The 18,040-nt window shown below is 42.4% G+C and overlaps 2 protein-coding genes across 2 annotated transcripts in view; one reads left to right on the forward strand and one right to left on the reverse strand.

Annotated features, from left to right (window-relative positions):
- The window catches only part of LOC5578118 (alsin homolog), a 34,455-nt gene that overhangs the window by 5,994 nt on the left and 10,421 nt on the right, over nt 1-18,040 (forward strand). The window contains exon 2 of the mRNA XM_001656766.2: nt 9,773-11,314. Within this exon, the coding sequence (XP_001656816.2) occupies nt 9,773-11,314 (1,542 nt within the window). The remainder of the gene's footprint in view (nt 1-9,772; nt 11,315-18,040) is intronic.
- Nucleotides 805-1,371, reverse strand: LOC5578117 (ATPase inhibitor mai-2, mitochondrial). Its single transcript, XM_001656765.2, has 2 exons — nt 1,158-1,371; nt 805-1,065 (listed from the first exon to the last, which is right to left on the reverse strand). Exons 1-2 carry the CDS (start codon nt 1,205-1,207, stop codon nt 840-842), a joined length of 276 nt encoding a protein of 91 aa, XP_001656815.1. The 5' UTR covers nt 1,208-1,371; the 3' UTR covers nt 805-839.

The raw sequence follows: 18,040 nt of genomic DNA on the forward strand, positions 1-18,040 counted from the left end.
TCCTACACAGTGTGGATCAAAAGCTTCCGTTTGATGTAAAAAAGTTCTTATTTCATCAATTATTTTGTATAATAAAAAATAGTTTCTCTCGGTAGTGCTACTATAGGAACAATAGGTTAACTATAGGCGCAAGGGAGCTCAAATTTTAAGCAAAACTAATTATTTCGATCATTTTTTGAAAAAAATCAAGCTGTGTATAAATTGTACTTAGATTAATAGCTCTTGACCTTCATGTCAAAAAATATTTTGAAAAGATTTATACCAAAACGGCCATAAAAAGCCACTAGTGCGACTATAGGGGACTGTCCACTAAGGGAACACCGACCCTAGGAATACTACTATTAAGTCGAAAACTTTCAGGCTCAAATTCGCGAGCTTCCTTGAAGAATTTCTTGAAGGCATCACTGATTTTCGGGGAAGTGTCGTGTTCGGGGAACTGGTTTTCGGGGTAATGGTTTTCGGGGTAATGTGTCATTCGGGGTAACGTTGCATTCGGGGTAATGGTTTTCGGGGTACTGGTTTTCGGGGAGATGGTTTTCGGGGTAATGGTATTCGGGGAAGTGTTATAGGACCGATTAAGTGTATGAATACTCAGTTTTTTTTCATTTAAAACTAACTATAACTAACTCTCGTAGACTCCGGATTGAAAAAAGACAAGTATTTGTACGGTAAGTTAGGAACTAGGTTTATTATAAACTTCTTCTTCGGAGGTGTAATTACGAATGACATGGACAAGCCAAATTTAAGAGTATTTTTTAACCTGAAAAATCAGGGAATTTCACTTCTGTAATCGAATAGACACCCTGTTTCAGTCATTTTTTTATTATTATTTAAGCACCCTACTTTTTGCCTCCCTGTGGAGCCTTCTGTTCGCCAGCAGCTCCGCCCTCAGTCTTCGGTTTCAGCTTCTGCAGCTGTTCTCGCTGTTGCTTGTAGAAGTATTCCTCCTCGTGAGCTGCTTCCATTTTACCGAAAGATCCACCAGCCTCCCGGATGGAGCCTCCACCGCCACCTCCCTTTCCGGCACCGGCTCCCAAATCACCGACTTGGCTCATCTTCGCAATTCTATTTTAGACCGGCGATAGAGGCGAGAGTTACGTAATGTTATGATTGTAAGTTTATTTTGAATAATAATGCAGGCGACAGTGAACACTCACCTTAATCCACTAGGATATAGACGAGCTACGTTTCGCTGGACAGAGTACATTAGAACTGGATAACGTTGCTATACTGAGCAAACAATATTTTGAACAGTTCAATATAAAGGTATGCCAGGGTGCATCTACGTCTTAACTTCCTCTGCTTGCTCGGTGTGCAACTTTTAGCCAATGCTGATGAAAGGTTGACACTATGTGGTGAGATGCGAGAAAGTGAATCATATAAATTTTGTTTTCACGATGCAAGTTGATGCGCGATGCTCACTGTTTTTGAACCTTTCGTCGTTCCTCTCTCGCTCTCTGGATGATTTTGTTTTTGTTCGTTTCTTTTAGGTTCTCTTACTATGCACAGTACTCTAGGAGTTCGATTTTGCAGTAAAAATAACTATTTTCAATTTTTGGTTGCAATAAACTGTTTGTCTCTAGTCTAATTTTATTTACATTTTTTTTTATTTTTATTGCATTATATTAAATAAAAAAAAAATATATTAGGTTTTCCATTACCTAAAATGTTAAGCATTTATTTATTGATGATGTCATGGAAACTTGACATGTACAGTGACAAACAAACCATTACATCCACTTGAGAATTAATAGTATAACTATACTATTTAAAGGTATGCTATGCTTAGTGGAAATGTATGAACTGTAGATACCTGGATTGAATAAATGGAACAGCTGTTGCTAGTTGAGTTATCAGTCACTACCTGTCTGCAGAGAATGGACTAGCTTGTTTTCTTTGTGCTTAGAATAAGCTGTCCTGGAGTTTGGCATTGCAGGGCTGTTACAACTGGCGCGAATTTCGCGATTCTCGCGGATTTCGCGATTTTCGCGGATTTGTAGCGGATTTGGCCAGCTAAACGCGAAAATCGCGGGTGGATAAAATTCTGTCGCGAAAATCGCGGATTTCCCAAATCTTGCGGCAAAAATTGTAGTTATATACATACAGTCGTGATTTCATAATTAGACAATTTCTATTTAAAACAGGAAATCAAAGTCTTCTCCTTGAGAGCAGTAAAGTTGACTTAGTATAGTCAGGGAAATATAAAAAGCAGTAACATTTTATTTGTAAATCATTTTCGTTCTAGTTGGAGTCATTTTTTTTTGAAGTTCGCTAGTCAATCAAGAGATAGTTCCTCCCTAAATTCTTAATGACACTAATCTAAAATTCTATTCTATTGACAGTGATCTATAGGTTCTTGACTTTAAGATAAACTGGAAATAGAAAATTATACCGATCAAATCCTGTGAGTTTGAAGGATATTTCTTTTTCGTTAGAAAATCTTAGAGAATGGCGCTCATTAAGACCACTCAGCACATTTGGCTTGGCTTTTAAATATTTGAAATCAGAAATGTGTCAAATTTACTGATCATTAATATAATATGTCAAACTATTAAACCGTGTTGGAATGCTAAATTTGTTTAGCTTGATTACATAAATGCATGCCTTCAAAGTTTGTACGGATAATATGTGGACACTCAGGACACACTGAGTGTTGGCGCTGCAGTCATAGTTGGTTACCCTATGAAATCTTAGGATCAATGGAAAGGTTTAAAACAATAGATAGCTCCGCAGTCAAATTAGGAGTTTTGTTAGTAAAGAATAAGTATTGTAAATCTAGAAGATACAAATTACTTCAAGTTAATGAAAAGCAGCACTAAAAAGTGTATGTATAATTAATGCAATATTTGATGCAAATACAACTAAATACAGTTTAAAGTTAAGCTGATCACCATAAAACCATTTTACGATCTGCTTTGAAACCCAGGGCAACGATGAATCAGCACCACAACACACCGGTTAAAATGTTTGCACTTGGGGAAATCGGTCAAAATAATAATAGTTTTGCTTGGTAAATTTTTAGTTCAGCAGCAATTTTGTAATAAAAAATGGATCATTTATAAATTAGTAACTTTGGAGAAAACTGTTGAACACCGATGAGTGAAGAAAAATTTAATCAAATCAAATTTACGTTACGCACGTAATATTAGTTTTTCTAAGTGTGCAGTACAATTACGAATTTTGTGATAATGAAATTGAAGAGATATTTGAAGTTCTCTGTCGAAATTTGATGCGTTTTGCTCATAGGAAAATAAAGTTACAACATGCCAAAGTTGAGAATTTTCGGCTTTCACTACTATTATTCTGAATACAACTGTATGTACATTAAATTTTCAATAGTTTTATGTAAAATAGCAAGCTCCGCTTGATTAAACTGAGTAGTTTATAAACCAAATTAATAAAATTTTATTGTGTTTTTTTTGTGAAAGTTTTTAATTTCATTTATTTCAATATATATAAGGTCTAGTTAAAATTTCATCAAAATTGATTTATAGTTGGCTCAGATCTGGCCTGTAGAGTTGGACATTTTGTGTCAAACGTCGAGAGTGTTTAAAATGTATAGTCCAATGTACAATGTACAAAAATTTGTTAAAAATATTAAATTATCACAACAATCTTGTATTTTTACCTCAAACTGATTGAGTATTAAGACTTGAAGTTTTATAAAAATAAAACCAGTTTTAATACAATGAATGGCATGCATTTCAAACTTATTTGTTAACTGACCTCATCTCATAATTTTTTTTTTTTTTTTTTTTGAGAGAATATGATGGTGTTTGCCTATCCAGGTATTTCATGAAATAAAAAATATTGGCAATCTAATCTTATTAATGGCAATCTTTTCGCTCTCGATAACTTTTCCACTTAAAATTTAGTGTAAAGTTAGATGAAAGAAAAAATCAAAATTTAAATAGCAATCTAAGGTTTTGTATGCTTCTAATTGGCAATATAAAATTACTGTGTGTGTTTTTCTTGTTAAGTTATCAACTACATTTTGCATCTCCTATTGTATACAAAGATCATATCGAATTGTGTTAAGTATAGTTGCAAACCAGGCTTCCTTTCTGCTTGTAGTGACACTACCATTTATTGAATTGCATGATTTTCTATAAAAAATACATTGAAATGTTGATGACAAATAAATTTCGAGTGATATTGTTGAATACGATTTTCTCCATAAAAAAAACTCGAATTATTGGATTTTTCCGTTTTTTCCTGCCTAGTGGCGCAACTGGAGTAAATTAAACATATTTCATAATTTAACTCTACCCTTAGTGTTGACAGAAATCCGTATACCAACTTGTCTTGCTCAATTGTAGATACTTTAACATAAGGCGAAAATAATCACTTAATACCATTAAAAACTAGATTTTGATCAAGCACGTTTACGCATTTTTTATAATGAGTAGGGTCAGTGTTCCCTTAGTGGGCAGTCCCCTATAGTCGCACTAGTGGCTTTTTACGGCCGTTTTGCTATGAATCTTTTCAAAATATTTTTTGACATGAAAGTCAGGAGCTATTTATCTAAGTACCATTGATACACAGCTTGATTTTGTTCAAAAAATGATCGAAATAATTAGTTTTGCTTAAAATTTGAGCTCCCTTGCGCCTATAGTTAACCTATTGTTCCTATAGTAGCACTACTGAGAGAAACTATTTTTTATTATACGTAATAATCAATGAATTAAGTACTTTTTTACATCAAACGAAAGCTTTTGATCCACACTTTCAAGGAAAAATATAAAAGCTTTGTAAAAATACGATTTTGATTAGTATTTTGCCAACGCCGTGATGCTAGTGCTACTATAGGAACAGAAATTAGAAATAGTGCTACTATAGGCACATGTATTCCTATAGTGGCACAAGCGATAATAAATGCAAACATATGAGTTTTCGCAGTTTTCATATTTTTCCCACAAAACCAAGATAAAAAGCTTTCAGATGATGTAAAAATAATGACGCTAGCGTTATTTTTCGATTTTATACGAATATTTGTTCTTAGCTATGCGGCTATTGGTACATCGACCCTAGTAAATATGTCAATGAAACAGATTTTTTTTAGGCGCGGATTGAAGTTCCTAGGCGCGGATCGAATTTCTGAAGTCGCGATTTTCGCGGATACGATTTTAAGATTTTTGTAACAGCCCTGGCATTGTCTTCGTGTCTTTCTAACATTATTCACTAAAACTTTAAGGTGAAACATCTCGGAATGCAAAGATGGCCGGCACAATGGCCGACTTCTCCACCTACTCACGTTTTCAAAGGCACAAAACTGGAGGAATAGTTGGCAAATGTTCCTGATCTTCTTATTTTAAGCTTTCTGATAGTGCACAAAGCCAAAATAAAAAGTGCACTGTTGTGGGATGCTTTCTTCGCGAGATTTGTGCCTTTTAAGTTTTAGTGCAATCTTAGAAGTTAATTCCAAACTTTTTTTTTTATTAGTATTATTCCAAACATTACATTCATTTCTTACATCTAGGTGTTCTGTGTTATTAGACAACACTATCATCCTAATTTGGTAAAACAAATTTAAGATTTAATTAACATTTTGTTAACAACATATTACATTTCATTTGCCGTAGCAGTTCAGTTTTGTTACAGGTGAGTTGATTTCACCTGCTTATAAGAGAAAAAAACGTTTGATTCCAAACTGTTTCACCTTAACCCTCACACTCCTCGCTAAGACTTTGGGTCTTTTTTGACTCATTGCAATATTGAAATTATTGCATTTTGTTTTATTGAAATGTGTTTGTTCTCCGGGGATTCCTCTATAAATTCCTGCAGAAATTCACGCATGAATTCTTCCAGAGATATGATGGAAAAGAATAAATAAGATCTCCAGAGTTTCCACCGCGATTTTTTTTTTTTTGAGTTTGCTCTAGGTAATCCTTTCCTGAAGAAGATTTTTGAGAAATCCCTAGATAAGTTCCTAGAGGGATTCCTGGAGCAATCCATGGAGGAACCTCTAGAAAAAATCTAGAACATTCTCTAGATAGACTAGAGAAATCCCCGGTGAAATTCCCGGAAAAAATCCTAGGGAAATTCGTACAGGAGTCTATGGAGAGATTCCCAAGAGATCTCTGGAGGAATTCCTGAAGAAATGCCTGGAACATAAAATATACTTTTCGTCTACGTAGTCTTTATTTTTTCACCGGTTCCTTTTAATAAAGTCTGCGTAGACGAGAAGCGTATTTAATTACAATAGACAGTCGATTCTTTACCAGCTTATCTAAAGAAAACCATTAGAGATTTTTTTAGGCAATCCTTGGAAAAATTCAAGAAGAAAAGGCTGGAGAGATCTCTGCAGGTTTCTCTGTAGATTAGCTGAGTTCTTTAAAGAAGAAATCCTGGAGGCATATCTGGAGGAATCCCCGGAGAATCCTTGGAGGTATCCCAGGAAGAATAACTGTAGAGATTTTGCTGGTGTAATCCCTAAGGTAATTTCAGGAAAACCCACCCCCTGTGTAATCCCTAAGGTAATTTCAGGAAAACCCACCCCCTGTACAGTTTTTTAAAAGAAATCCCAGAAATTGTTCTTGGATGAATCGAGGAATCTATTCAGAAATTTCTGTAGAAATCAAATCTCTGGAGGAATTCATAAAGAGATTTTCCAAGAGGAATTACTGGATTTTACTGGAGGAGGTATTGGAGACTTTTATTTAAATTAATCTCTGGTGAAATTGTTAGGATAATTCTTGCAGAAACTCATGGGAGATGATGGATGATGATGAATGATTTTTAGAAGGCCCAGAACGAATCTCTCGAGAAATCAACTGCAGGATCACCTGGAGATATCCTTGGAGTATGTCATGTAGCGATTTTCCTGATGGTGACTCTGGAAGAATTCCTGGATGAAATTCTTGAGGAATTCTAGAGTTGTCGAACACCTGGAAGATTTCTTGATAAAATCCCAGGAAGAATTTCTGGAGCGAATCGTGGAAGACTACCGGAAAAAATCTTCGAAAATTCATGGATGAATCTCGAGAGAACTACTTGGGGATATCTTTGTATTTATTCATTGATGAATCGGAAGCATTTCCCGGAATAATTCCTGGATGAATCTCGAGATAACTACTTGGAGATATCTTTGTATGTATCCGTGGAGGAAACTCTGGAGAAATCACTAGAAAAATATCTTGAGTAATCCTTGAAGAGATTATCCTAGTGTAACTCCTGGAACAATTCCTTGAGAATGCCTTGAAGATATCTCTGCAAGTTTCTTACTATAGATTTTCCTTGAGAAATCCTTGGAGAAGTCCCCGAAAGATTTTCTAAAAGCATCTCTGAAGGAATACCAGAAGAAATCGCTTGGAAAATCCCTTGAGAAATCTCCGTAAAAGTTCCGGAGTATTCCTGGAAATATTCCTGAAACAAATCCTAGAGGGATCCTTACAGAAATTGCTGGAAGAGTCCTATTAAAGATTTTACCGGAACTCCTTGCAAAATATCTAAATAAATGAATCCCTGTCAAAATATCCTTGCAAAAATCCCGGAATAATCCTTGGAGAAATCCCTGGAAGAATTTTCTGAAGGTAATCGTGGAGAACCGGTCAAAAATGTCTCATGGCGAACAAAAGTTCTTCCTAGATATATCTTTGACAAAAGCCCTGATGGGTTCCTGTAGGGATTACCTACCTTGATACCTTGATGGCTACAGCTCCATGGCTGTAGAGCTCCATCTTCGTCGGTCTTGGGCGAAACTTCTCCAGTTGCCCCGAACGTTTAGGGTCGCAAGGTCCTCTTCCACTGCGTACAGCCAGCGTATTCGTGGTCTTCCCCGAAGCCGCCGACCTCTACCTGGTTCCCTGCTGAATATTATTTTCGCAATTCTTTCTTCCGACATTCGCACTAAGTGACCAGCCCACTGAAGTCTGCCGTATTTTACACGATTGATAATATTCGCATCTTTGTACACTTGATACAACTCGTGATTCATGCGTCTGCGCCACACACCATTTTCGAGTTTCCCACCGAGTGTTGTCCGCAGCACTTTACGCTCGAAAACACCGAGAGCTTTCCGGTCTGACTCTTTCAACGTCCACGCTTCGTGCCCGTAGAGAGCCACCGGAAGAATCAATGTTTTATACAGGGCGAATTTTGTTTCGGTTTGCAAGCTGCGGGACCTAAGCTGGTTACGTAGTCCGTAAAAGGCCCTATTCGCAGCCGCAACACGTCTTTTCACTTCGCGGGAAACGTCGTTGTCACATGTCACAAGTGTTCCAAGGTAAACAAATTCTTCAACAACTTCAAACACATCCCCATCAAACACTACCTCAGAACTTACACCACCATGCATGACTCTATCTCTACCTGCAACCATGTACTTCGTCTTGGTAGAATTGATGGTCAGGCCTATCCTCGCTGTCTCCCTCTTCAGAGGCACGAAGGCCTCTTCCACTGACCTGCGATCGATTCCAATCAGGTCTATATCGTCCGCAAAGCCAAGGAGCATGTGCGACCTTGTGATATTAGTGCCATTTCTTAGCACGCCAGATCTCCTGATAGCACCCTCAAGTGCAATGTTGAACAGTAAATTCGAAAGTGCGTCTCCCTGCTTCAATCCGTCTAATGTCACGAACGAGGTTGACACCTCGTCTGCGATCCGAACACTTGATTTCGAACCATCCAGCGTAGCACGTATCAGCCTATTTAGTTTCGCCGGAAAACCATTTTCAGACATTATCTGCCAAAGCTCATTTCTTTTCACTGAGTCGTACGCCGCCTTGAAATCAATAAACAGATGGTGAGTCTGCAAGTTATACTCCCGGAATTTGTCTAGGATCATTCGCAAGCTAAACATCTGGTCCGTTGTCGAACGGCCCTCACGAAAACCAGCTTGGTATTCGCCGACGAAGGACTCCTCGAGCGGTCTCAGTCTGTTAAACAGGATGCGTGACAGAATTTTGTACGCCGAATTCAGCAGGGTAATTCCTCTGTAATTGGCACACTCCAGTCTGTGCCCTTTCTTGTAGATAGGGCGGATGAGGCCATCCAACCAGCCGGTGGGCAATTCTTCGTCCTCCCATACCTTCAGAAGTACTCGGTGGATCGACTGGTAAAGCTGCTCGCTTCCGTGCTTGAGAAGCTCGACCGGGATATCGTCCTTCCCAGCAGCCTTACAGTTCTTCAGCTCGCTGATAGCCTTTTCAACCTCTCCTATGGTCGGTGGGTCCACAGCTTGATCGTCATCATCTGTAGGGATTACGGTAGAGATTATCTAGTAGGATTTTCTGCTAAAATCCATGGAGAAACCTCTAAATGAATTCCTGGTGAAATCTCTGGAAGAGTCTCTGGGGATATTTCGAAACAATTTTTTGAAGGAATCTCTGGAGGTTTTCCTGAAGGAACATCTGTAGCCCCATTTGAATTGGTCCGAAAATTGCGATAGATAAAACAAACATGAATAATACCCTGTCGAATGATGCTGATTTCTTATATTATTTGGTGGTGTAGTGGTTAGAACAGATGTTTCTCACGCCGAGGTCCTGAGATCGAATCACTTTTGACTTAAATCGAGTCCTGATAGATTATTGAATTAATCTCTATTGATCACATGCCTGAACACACGGAAGATAGAATAGGCGAATGCTTTATTTTCTGGGTTTTTGAAACTAGATTTGTGCGACTTCCATTTGAGCCCAGAACTGAAACCGGTCAACACACCCATTTTTGCAAGTTGTTTGAATTTCCAAGATAAAAACTATTAATTTGTGTTAGAATCACCGACAATATCATTAATGAACCACTTTCTCATTCTTACTTTCCCACACAGGTCAACTCGGTACCGGGGATCACATCCGACGCGACAAAATCTTCCATCTGAAATTATTCAACGTTTCGAAAATAACCACCTGCTGCGACTACTCATCAGCCCTGACGCTCGAAGGTCAACTGTATCTTTGGGGAGACAACAACAAGAACCAGGCCTCCCTGGACAGCAGCCTGTCGCTGAACAGTAGTAGCACTCCGACGCTGTCCAGCCGCTTTCGAAACATTTTGGACGTTGCGTCGGGAAACTTTGAAACGTACTTCGTTACTAACGACTTGCGGATTCACGATGTCCGGGTGGACGAAGCTAGTCTACGATATGAATGCGCCGATAAGAAGCGATTGCCGGAATTGCCTGAGGACATCGAACTGGATGAGCTCCCATTGATATTAGCTAGCGATAGCCTCATTATCGTGAATCACCTTCCACTGAACAAGGACCTGTTGCGTATCTACACCAAAGAACAAACCACGATACAAAGTTTATTGAAGCATTTCAAGGAACATAATATCGCGAAAATTCTGAAGAACTCCTCAAACGTTTTGTCGCCTCACTTTTTCTATCGTTCGTGCACAAGGTTGTTCTATCTAATGTTGCTGAATTTGAAGTCTTTGTACAAATTTGCTTTAGATAACGATATCACGAAAATTGTGTCACTTTTGTTGCACGAAGAGATCCATTTCTTGTATAGGCAGGTCATAAAATTTTATAGTGATAGCGATTGCCTCGGACTGATGGGTGAACCGGAGCTGAAATTGCTCCAAATCTACTTAGACAATGTAATGAACGCCATCGAACTGAGTGAAACTCTAGTCAATTCTAGCAAATCGCTGCCCGAAGAGGTTGAAGCAAGACTGCTGAACGTGAAAAGCGAGTGGCTCCGCTTTATGAACGAGGAAGTAGCCGAAGAGATGGGAAAGCTCACCAAGGCTACCAAAGCCTTCTGGCTCAACGAAGACAATCTACGGTGGTACGCCCTGAGGGAATCCCACCGTAGAGTGATACTGGATTCGCTTGAAGTGCCGCTAAAACTACTGGAAATCAATATATTTTTCTCCTCGCCTCGAATCGTTCTGTTCTCGGACCGCTTGGCATATCTGTCCGGGGCGCAAATCGTGGAATACCCGTTGGATCTAATTTGGATTTCGTCTGACATCAAAGAAACGTTGAAGAACAAGCACCGGGAGAAGTTACGGTTTATGATAAGCATCATCACACCGGAAGAGAACCTACGATGCTACACCATGAATTCGGAGGACAAGATAGTTTGGGTGAATGAGCTGAAGAGGCAAGTGATGAAGATCTTGAAGAAGGAGTACACCGCTAAGCAGCCGATGTATCGGTACAGCTCGTATCGGTTCAGCGACAAGCACGCAAAGTACGGCGGAATGGAGTACTATGGAATGTGGAAGGTCGGGCAAATCGATGGGATCGGACAGCTCAAAGGAAGGGACCGATTGTACCGAGGTGAACTTTACCGCGGGGACATCACCGGATATGGGTGCATGAGTCGTACTCTGTACGGAATCGAGACGGTTTATGAAGGTGAGTGATACACAGTGTTTACAGGTTTCAATGACATGAATTTTTTATTCAAACACGGTTCATTTTGATTCAATCGTAAAAACCGCTGTTCCGTAGTCTCATCGTGTGATCAAACAGCATATGTCCGTATACGAACCGCGCGGATACACACGGTGCTGGGATACTGAACGGATAGCAGCACGGGCCAGGAGATGTTGGGCAGCACGGTCCTCCTCCGCAGGGTCCACAACGGCAGTCGTAAATGTTCGGAAGTGCTCCACCGGGGTACATCTTTGGCAAAAGGATTTTGTTTTTTTTTCTCGAAATTTGACTTCTACGTCGTTCGGGCTTCAAATGATTAATGACAATTTTGAAACTTTGACTTTTTTGGATTGCTGCGTTTTGTTTCTGAGAGTAAAAGTTACGCTGCAATTTCAACAAAATGTGAGTGACAGCCGTAATCATGTCCTGACAGAAACTGCGTCAGATGGAAATTCACTTCCCCATGGTTTCTTTTAAATACATATACCAATCTGATACATTTGGTATTAGTAGATGGGTCCAACTACCTGTAGTGGAGTTATCCCATTCCTGCTGCCAACCTCTGAGCGTTGCCACTTTACACGCATTGCGGACTCCTCTGTTACCTCTTTGGTTGAAGCATTGAACATCTTCCTTGATGATGAGCCCGATGGACGCCACCTCGGCTATGATGCACACGGCCTCTTTAGATACCGTTCGGTATGCGCTTGCTACTCTTAAGCACATGATCCTATACGTGCTTTCCAACCGCTTTAGGTTTTTGCTCGTACTAACAGCTTCTGACCAGATAGGTCCTACATACCTTAGTATGGATAGCGCCACGCTTGCCAGGAGCTTCCTCCATCGATTCGCCATAGATCACTAGGGTAATGCTGTCGGCGAAGTCAACAACACCCGTCGGAAGAGGCATCCCGTACGTCATCTTACATCGCATTCCATAACATCGAATATCGAAAGCAAAATATCGATATTCCGATATATCGGAAGTATCGGAACGTCCCTATGTACAATAGAATCCTACACTCAGAAACACGAGTAGTCACAGAATGACTAAATTTTAGTAATTTATGACTATTTTCTATCTGCCTCTCTTTCATCCTGCAGGGAATTTTATTCCTATTTGTCGATTCGCCTGGGTTGAAGCATCGCTAAGATTCAACCCAGGCGAAATGACAGTTAGTGTAAAAAATCACAGTCTCTTTTATAGAATTCGAAAAAATGTACTCTTTCCGGTAAGAACAAATATGGTAACCCTACCTAAGAGCCACTATCCATCTCCGCTGGAATAGTCGCTTTTGTGATCCCATGGTTATTGGTGGCACAGGTGATGGGATTTCGGACCATCCGTTTAGCAAAACTCGGATTTTGTGGTAGAGTTCGCTTTTAGCTGAAATTTCATTTTAATCCATTAGATTTAAGTTCACATTTGGTAAGTTTAGTTCACTAATTTTAAGTTAATGTTGCATGATTAGTTGTAAGTCGTAAGTTGGTTAGTGTACATATTTGCATGATTGTTTGTCTTACATTTTCAGTCCTTTTCGTGTACTAAGTCCTGTCCTGTCCAACAAACTAACAATTTATAATTCACTTTTCGTATTTTCGTCCAACTAGCGTGTGTGATTGCTGTGTTGTCTCAAATGGTACTGAGTGTGATATGTGTGGTGTGCAGAGTCAGTTTCTCTCGTTGGACGGCCGGTCACTCAGCCGTTGCTGGCGCTCGCCCCGCAGCTAATAATTCGGACGACTGGGTGCCGTCCTGAACATTCCCCGACCCGTATTGGTCCGTGTCCTCACGAGCAGTATCCGCCACTTCTAGGACGGCTAACTTGGCTACTGGACGGCGTAGAACGCCGGTTGCAGTCTGGACATTTGCGCTGCGACATCTCCCATCTCGTCCAGGGAACACACGAAGAACTCGTCCCCTGATCCATCCATTCCGCAGTCGGTCTTCTACAATCATAACCAGGTCACCGGCCGAGACTGGTTTGCTCTCAACAAACCATTTGGTTCGCTTAGTGATGGTGGGCAGGTATTCCTTCACCCAGCGAACCCAGAATTGGTCCAGTAGACGCTGGTACAACGCCCAGCTGGATCGCAAGGCCAACTTACCATCCGAAAGTTGACTTGGTGGTTGATTCGCCCCACTAGTGCTCAGCAGCAGAAAACAGTTTGGCGTAAGCGCCTCGTGCTCTGCCGTCTCTAGCGGCATGTAGGTCAACGGCCTCGAATTTATCACAGACTCTGCTTCAACAAGAAGAGTCACCAAAGTTTCTTCGTTTGGCTTACGTTCGGCAGACACCGCAGCCAAAGCACACTTTACCGAACGAACCATACGTTCCCAAGCCCCCCCCATATGTGGCGAAGCTGGTGGGTTGAAGCGCCATTGGGTGATTTGTGAACGTGGAAGCCAGATCACTGTTGATGCCCCTTATCTGCTCTCGCAATTCGCCGCTGACTCCGACAAAGTTTGTCCCTCTATCGCTATAGATCTCAGAAGGTGCCCCCCTCCGTGCTATGAAGCGTCGTATAGCCATCTTGCAGCATTCCGTAGAAAGGCTGGACACTAGCTCCAGATGGATTGCCCTGATGGTTAAACAAGTGAAGAGGGCAACCCAGCGCTTCACTTCTTGTCGACCCTGGATGATCAGAAGGGGACCGAAGTAGTCCAACCCTACGAAACTGAACGGCTTGACATAAGGAGTCACCCGTGCTTCCGGTAGTGGTGCCATTCTTGGAACGGATGGAGTTGCCTTGTAAACCCGGCACCAAGAACAAATCTTCCGAGACTTCCGAAAAGCTGCTCTCATCTCCGACAAATGGAATCTCTGTCGCATTTCGATCACCGCTGTCTCTCCATTGCAATGGTTGTACCGCCGATGGTAGCTGTCGACGATCAGTTGAGTAACGTAGTGGCTTTTGGGTAGCACTACTGGGTATTTAAAATCATACAGCGCTTCAGAGAAACTGGAGATCCTGCTGTCCATTCGAACTACGCCTCGTTCATCCAGAAAAGGAGTTAGCTTGTAGAGTTTACTTGTTTTCTCCAAACGCTGATGTTGATCCGGTGGCAATGACTGATTTTTCTGCATCGTGATAATCTCGTCCGCAAAAACTTCGTATTGTGCAAGCCGCAATATCGTGTTTTCCGCTCGCTGGAGCTCCTCTCGAGTAAGAATGCGTGGATCCTTGGTGATTTCGTCCCGCCTTTTACGTTTAAGCTGATCGATGAACCGATGAACGAAGGCGACAGCTCGCAGACAACGTTCCCATTTGGAGAAACGACAGAACTGTACTAACTGCTGTTCCGCTTTTTCCTGATGAACATGGACGGGCCGAAGCTCTTCTGCTGTTGCACCAGGAAGCTCCTTCGGTTTGGGCCACGTGCGTGGAGGGTCGTATAAGAAGCTCGGTCCACGAAACCAGCGGTGGTTGCTGTTGATCTGGAGCCCATCTTTCCACTTCGTCGCATCATCTGCAACGTTCAATCGCGAGGGTACGTAGTGCCATTCGTCCACCTTCGTTGTGTCCAGGATTTCAGACACGCGACACGCCACAAACTGCCGGTATTTCCGTTGGTCGGACTGCAGCCAGGAGAGGACAGTGGATGAATCACTCCAGAAAAATCGACGGACGATAACTAGAGTGTGGTTTTCCGCTACTGACTTTGCTAATCTGACTCCCAGTAGTGCTGCCTGCAACTCAAGACGAGGAACTGAAAGAGGTTTGAGTGGGGCCACCTTTGTCTTCGATGAAACCAGCACACAGCGCACTTGGGATCTGTCCACAATTCGAAAGAACGCAGACGCCACGTACGCCTCCTCGCTAGCATCGACGAATATGTGCAGCTCAAGAGAATCGAAGCTTTCCGGATGGTATCCCGGAAAATAACACCTTGGATTGCGAATTGCATCCAGTTGTCCCAACAACTTGATCCACCGACGCCATTCACTGAACAGATCTGAAGTGATTTTCTCATCCCAATTGATGCTGGCTCTCCACACGTTTTGGATAAGGATTTTCCCGTGAACTACGATGAGCGACACCAGTCCGAGGGGATCGAAGATGCTCATCACCACCTGCAGTAGCTGCCTTTTCGTTGGTATAACATCTCCGTGAAATAGTGGCATCAGTTCGTCGCGGAAATATCCGTTGAAGACGAATTCATCTGAACTGGGAAACCAGCTCATCCCAAGAACGCGTTCCGAGGTCGAAGCAGAATGGGTTTTGAAGCTTTTCTGTTGTTCTTCTGCGGAATCCCCGACCCGTGAGAGGACTTCCTTGGAACTGGACATCCAGTTCCGTATATGGAACCCGGCCTTGGCGTGCACCGTTTTGACTTGCAGTGCAATATCTATTGCCTCCTCGATGGTGTCGAGACTATCCAAATAGTCGTCCACATAGTGATTGTGGACGATAGCGGCAGCTGCTTCGGGGTACTCGGCCTCGAAATTTTTGGCGTTCTGATTTTTGATGAACTGTGCTGAGGAGGGTGAGCAAGTTGCACCAAATGTAGCAACGTCCATGACGTACGTATCCGGCTCCTTGGTGGGATCGCTTCTAAAAAGGAAACGTTGTGCCTGCTTATCTTCGGGCCTGATCTGGAGCTGGTGAAACATTTCCCGTATATCACCACTGATCGCAACTTGGCGTTGTCGATATCGGGAGAGAACCGACGGAAGGGAAGTCAGAAGATCCGGTCCGGGTAACAGAGCAGAGTTAAGTGACTGGCCCCGTACTGCCGCTGCAGCGTCCCATACAATCCGCACCTTCCCGGGTTTCTTGAGTTGCACAACTATCCCCAATGGCAAGTACCATACTCTCTTGGGATCAGAGTTGAGGATCTCATCTTGTGTGATTTTATGAGCATAGCCCTTTTCCTCGTATTCGAGTATCTGCTGTTTGAGATTCTCGAAAAGCTCAGGTTTGCAACAAACGTCGTTCTAATGACCTCAGACGATTTTCTGCCATGGGTTTGCTGTCTGGAAAATCGATATGATCATTCCGGTCTGGAATCGTCCAGAAGGTAGGCGAACAGTCGTTTCTTCGAGGATTTTTCTTGATCGCACCTCATCGGAACTTTCCAGGAGAGGAACGACTGAAACTCCAACATTTTCCACCGAAAAAAACTCCTTCACCAGGGCATGGAGCTCGTCGTCGGGACTACGCCGTTCCTCAAACAGATGGTAGTGGAAACGTTCTATTGAAGAAGGTTCCCCAGGGATTTCGCCGTATATAGTCCACCCAAGTCTAGTTTTCGTTGCCGCTGGTTGACCGATTTTTCCTTCCCGGATCTTTAGAGGAATTTTCAGATGCGTGTTGTCCACACCAATGAGAATGGTTGGCGTGGCGTTGCTGTATCCTTCAATGGGCAGGCCACGGAGGTACGGAAACTGTTCCGACAGCTGATCAAAGGGTAGAGTTTGATTTGGGAGGCATAACTTCTCTACCGTGTGGGCTGCCTTCAACACATGTCGTTTGGACGTTCCTCGACCAGAAATTTCAAGTCGAATCAACTGTGACTTGTCTTCAGTCCGTTCTATGTCACTTGTCCATTGCAGGCAAAGCGGATAAATCTCTCCTTTAACTCCCAACTCGCGGGCTACCCGAGCTTCAATCAGCGTGGAAGAAGACCCTTCGTCCAGAAACGCAAAGGTGTGGACAGACCTTCCGTTTCCGAATAGCGTTACCGCTATTATACGGAAAAGCGTTGTCATCTTGCGTTGATTGTGGATATTGAGCGTTTCTGTTGGCTTGGTTGGCTTCGAAGACTTCGCTGGCTCTGGCTTTCCAGGATGCAACAGCTTATGGTGTCGTTCTTCACAACCGTCCATACCGCATAACGACGCCTTACAAGGGAACTTTCCATGCGCAATCAAGCACCTCCGACAAAGGTAAAGCTCTTGAACGCGCTTCCAACGATCTTCTAAGCTGCACTTCTTGAAAGCGTCGCACTCTCGTACCTTGTGGCCCGGTTTTTCGCAACTGGGACACGGCTTTGGCTGATTCTGTTTGGTCTCGTAGGTACCAGCTTGTTGTCGTCTTCCAACGTTTTCCGGCGGGGTGCCAGACGAATGTGCGTTGACAAAGAGTCTCTCCTTACCCTTTCGTTTATCCGATTGGAAGCGAGTTTCTTCGGAAGGTTGAAAGGAAGCAACATCGCTCGCAGCTACCACTAGTTGTGCCATGTAATCACCGAAGGTTCCAAGGTCGACTGTAGCACACTTTTGCTTGAAGAGCGCCCAATCAAGCTTAATATTTGCTGGCAGTTTGTTCACTAGCTCCTGAAGCAAAGCTGGATTGGAGAAATGAGCTTGCTGACCCGCTGCACGAAGATGGCCACAAAGGTTTTGGCATGCAAGGCCAAAGGATACCAACGTTTCCAACTTGTCCGGCTTCGGAGACGGAGTTGCGCGAACCTTGTGCAGAAGTGAGTTGATAATTAAATCCGGCCGTCCATAAAGAGTCTGCAGACCGACGATGGCTCCAGAAGCAAGCTCCTTACTGCTTCGAGTGCGTTACCTTTAAGACTCCGCTGCAAACGCATCAAATTTTCCCCATTGGAGAAACCGCACAACTGTTGTTGAGTCGGAAGGCAGAATCGGAATCGTATGACCACTATTGACGGCGATTGAAGACACTACTGGGGTCGGATTACTCGGAACTGTTCGTACATTGGGCAATATTGGCAAACCGGAAGAGTAAGCA

Source organism: Aedes aegypti, chromosome 3 (assembly GCF_002204515.2).
Source record: "Aedes aegypti strain LVP_AGWG chromosome 3, AaegL5.0 Primary Assembly, whole genome shotgun sequence".
In the NCBI taxonomy this organism is placed as follows: Eukaryota; Metazoa; Arthropoda; class Insecta; order Diptera; family Culicidae; genus Aedes; species Aedes aegypti.